General features: G+C 35.8%; 1 protein-coding gene across 1 annotated transcript; it reads left to right on the top strand.

Moving 5' to 3' along the window:
- Window positions 1–752: 752 nt before the first annotated feature.
- LOC107783707 (uncharacterized protein At2g34460, chloroplastic) lies at window positions 753–3,864 on the top strand. The gene is made up of 5 exons (XM_075250147.1): window positions 753–956; window positions 1,086–1,283; window positions 2,320–2,439; window positions 3,215–3,487; window positions 3,592–3,864. Exons 2-5 carry the CDS (start codon window positions 1,086–1,088, stop codon window positions 3,754–3,756), a joined length of 756 nt encoding a protein of 251 aa, XP_075106248.1. The 5' UTR covers window positions 753–956; the 3' UTR covers window positions 3,757–3,864.
- The last annotated feature ends 361 nt before the right edge of the window (window positions 3,865–4,225 follow it).

Here is a 4,225-nt window from a genome sequence, read left to right as displayed (position 1 = left end):
AAGAATTTAACCCCCCTCCTAGTACCCAAGGTTATGGATTATTTCCTCCCAGGATAGAACGAATTACACACTGGTGTAGTGGTACTTCAAACCTAGTATTTCAGCGAACACAAAATTCGATAGCAAATCACACTTACTGTTGCTTTCTTTGAAATTAAAACAATGCAGAAGAAGGAGGAGAAACTCAGAAAATCATATGGAAAATCTGAGAGAATGGATTTGTATTTATAGCCAATGTTGGGCTGAAATTTGAAGAGGTCAACTCTTCAGAATTGATATTTCTGCAAAACGGCCACATCATAAATGTCGTAACATAAATGGCTATTTATTCAACAATAAAGAGGGAAAATTGAAGAGGGTAGTTAATTTTCTGTTACAAAAAACAGAAAACGGAAAATTGGAAACGGTTGGATTTTAATATTAATATTTTTTTGATTTAATATTAATATTTTGTTATTAAAATGAATATTTAATAATATTTCTGTTAATATTTACTAATAACAAATAAATTTGATCTAAAAAGATAATCAAGCCGAAGCCGAGCGATGACGGCGCGAGGCTTGTCTTCTTCTCTAACTCTTTAAGAGCTAGAAGAAGAGTAATTATTTATATACTCATTAAAAACTTTTTCCTCTTCCAATACAAACAATATTCTTTCATGGGGAAATTTTTAAAATTTCCCTTAAAAATTTCATTTTCCATTCACCAACTTTTAACCATTTAATATACTTAAAACTACAACAATAGTAACAATGGGGTGTAAACGATCCTTATAATAAGAAAGGAATTAGGAAAAGATATTTTCGTCAGCGCCGGAACATTTTGTGGCGGGCAATTAATTCAGGCTTATACTAAGAAAAAACAGCAAGTTATCCATGATAGGGCAGTGGTTGTTTTTCTTGCTGAGAACCCTTCCCCACTAACACCCACATTTTTCAATCCTAAATCAGTAAAACGTACGTCTCTGCAGAAGTTTTTGACAATTTTTCGCGATCCAAATTTCAGTCAATACTTTATATTCCAGCAAGATTTCTCTAATTTGTGGCTAATGGTATGATTGTGCTTCAACTATTGTTTGATTACAGATGGAAGGAAGTGCAATCAAGGAGGCGGGTATCAGTATCAGTCAGAAGAAGAAAATATTTGTAGCTGGTGCAACTGGAAATACTGGGAAGAGAATTGTTGAGCAGCTTTTGGCTAAAGGTTTTGCTGTTAAGGCCGGGGTTCGTAATGTTGACAAGGCTAAGTCTATCTTACCTGAAGCAAACCCTCTTCTTCAAATTGTGAGTATTTTTGAATTTTTGGTTCCTCAATTTGTGATTTATATTTGCTATACTTTGGATGCATAACTGGCTAGCTTTAAGTTCTTAATATTACTGTTAATTCAAGAATTTGTCCTTCTTACATAAAGTATCTGTTTGCTCAATACTAATGAAAAGTGAAATGATAAATTCTTAATTAGGATGGAGTTGTTATTGAAACATATACACATTTACAGGAAAATCTGCTTAAATTTGTTTACATGTGGAGCTTAACAAACTTGGTGCTCAGATAATCCAATTTTGTCTGTTGCTTAGCAGCCAGAAGCACTTCCTAATTTTCATTAAAAACAATAAGTGGGTGCTGGCACTTTAACATATATAGTTTTAAGTGCATGAGACTTTGGTATATTCAGTTGAACAAATTAATATTACTAATTTAGGTCTAAATTTTTTAATAAGTTTGCCTCCATAAGAGTTTTGTTGTATGGGAACTTTCACTCAATTCATTAATAGGACAGTTTTCTCGGAACATATCTAGAGGATTTAGGAACAAGTACTACTATTTAATTTTTGTCATGGAGAAAGCCTCACTTTCCAAACTAGAAGCCTCAAACTTAAGCATACATTCTTACCCGCTTCTTCTTATTACATGTCTTGCCTTGTCATTCTTACTAAAGGTATCAAATTATTTATAGGATAATTGGAGATACAATGAAAACCTTATACCTTCTCTACAGGGAATTTCAGCTTTGAGTGTAGGTGTACCTTTAACCTTCTAAGTTTAGCCTACAATAAGTTTAAATTCCATTCTCAACATTTATAGGACTTGGTGCTACTTGAACACTACAACACTGCTTTATGGATTCCTAGTTTAGCTATTCTGATATAGGCTAAGAAAAGCTCAAATACATTCTTCTGCATATGGGGAAAATAGGGAGTATGAAGGGAACATATACCTTCTCTGATAATGACAAACTTGTTCTAGACCCCCCCACCCCCACCCCCCACCCCACACAAAACCCCCTTGGGATCTCAATATTGTTCTGGTTGTTTTCAGGTGAAAGCAGATGTGACAGAGGGATCAGCTAAACTTGCTGATGCTATTGGTGGTGATTCAGATGCTGTAATATGTGCTACAGGCTTCCAGCCTTCATTGAACTTGTTGACACCTTGGAAGGTTGGTGCCAGGAGTCGTGTATTTGAGGTTTTGTAAAAGCGTATTGTATGTCTCAAATAGCTAAAAGTTAGTGGAGTTGACAAACCAACCTTTGGAACTTTCAATCTAGAGCTTCATTCTGGAGTTAAGTTGAAGCGAAGATTACTGTATCAGCTCTTAAGCTCTATACTCTTTATCTTTCACTTGGGATCTAGCACGTTAAATGAAGAAACATATACAGTACTTGACATTTGGATCCAAAGAAATGCTCCAAAAGACCCCCCCCCCCCCAACAAGATTTAGAAGCTTTATTTGAAGAAACAAATACAGTGTTTGGCAATTCTATTCCGTGTAATGCTCCAAAAGATAACGACTCGCCGCATTTCAGCTTTCAATTCTCATTCGCTGACACCTCAACTTCTGTTCCCAATTACCTAGGTACTCCAATAATTCGGCCCCACTCATCTTTCTTCTTTTTGGATCTTTGTTGTCAGAATTGGTGGTACTCATTTTCATGTATTATGCATAAGAGTGAAGCTGAGTTGAGACTAGAAGATGTTATGGTGCCTAATCTCCCCCAACTTTCTTGGGATTGAGAGTGGGTGTTATTGTTTTCATTTTCATATCTTATGTCACTGAATTAGCAAAGCGTTAGATATCCTCCATTAGCGTTATCTATGTTCACATGCAGATGTCCTATAACTTTTCATCTCAGTTGTAGTAGTCGTGTTTTTCTTTGATTTTAAATGTGGTGAAAGTCAGCTAATGTATCCTATCATTGTTTTACTCTTTTCAGGTTGATAATTTTGGCACAGTGAACCTTGTGGATGCATGTCAAAAACTTGGTATTGATAGGTTCATCCTTATAAGTTCAATTCTCGTCAACGGGGCTGCAATGGGTCAGTTGTTCAATCCAGTTTATATAATCCTTAATGTTATGGGACTCGTATTGGTAGCAAAGCTTCAAGCTGAGAGATACATACGTAAATCTGGCATCAACTACACAATTATTAGGCCTGGTGGGCTAAAAAACGATCCACCACAAGGGAATATAGTCATGCAACCAGAGGTAACATTATGTAGCTTACTTCCTCTATTGTTCCATTTCAATTTTGTGTTTTAGAAGTCTTTTTTTGCATCTAATGTTCTGCTCTCTCTCTTCCGTCAATGTAGGACACCCTTTTTCGAGGCTCAATATCCAGAGATCAGGTAGCTGAAGTTGCAGTCGAGGCATTACTCCATCCAGAATCTCATTACAAAGTCGTGGAGATAGTGGCAGGTACTGACATCCCTAAACGTCCATTCGAGGAGCTCTTTGGTTCAATAAAACAGCAGTGACTTGTAAACATGCAATTTTTATTCTCTGTCCACTAAAATACTTACTTTGATATGTACAATATGCAACATTTCTCTTGTGTATATCAGTAAATGATGATGCTTTTGTGATATGAACTGGGTAAAAGGTCTGCAAATGATCCCCCATATATTTCTCATTACAGATGCTCAAACCTTTGTCATACTGGCTCCAGGTTAACCCTCCTATTTACTTGGACCTTGTTACTGAAATGGCTGGAAGTGAAAAGATATAATTTCATACTAGGAAGGAAGAAACAAAGTTGACAAAAAACTTATTCACAGGCATTTCCCTATGAATAAGTTCTTGCACTAAATTCACAGCACTAGTGAAAGATAAGAGAAAAAGAATTACAATTAGTGTAATTCCAGAGATTTCCACGTTACAAAATTACGCATGTTAATGTCTGTTTGCTATTTAATCGGGAGGTGATTCTAGCTTCTTGTTTGATTT

This window comes from Nicotiana tabacum, chromosome 3, assembly GCF_000715075.1.
Source record: "Nicotiana tabacum cultivar K326 chromosome 3, ASM71507v2, whole genome shotgun sequence".
Lineage (NCBI taxonomy): Eukaryota > Viridiplantae > Streptophyta > Magnoliopsida > Solanales > Solanaceae > Nicotiana > Nicotiana tabacum.
This window is presented reverse-complemented; position numbering and strand designations above follow the sequence as displayed.

Bases quoted from the DNA above. Each gene is read 5' to 3' on its own strand.
- LOC107783707 (XM_075250147.1), top strand. From the start codon at position 1,086: ATGGAAGGAAGTGCAATCAAGGAGGCGGGTATCAGTATCAGTCAGAAG. The intron at 1,284-2,319 runs GTGAGTATTTTT...GGTTGTTTTCAG, and splicing joins CAAACCCTCTTCTTCAAATT to GTGAAAGCAGATGTGACAGA. The intron at 2,440-3,214 runs GTTGGTGCCAGG...TACTCTTTTCAG, and splicing joins ACTTGTTGACACCTTGGAAG to GTTGATAATTTTGGCACAGT.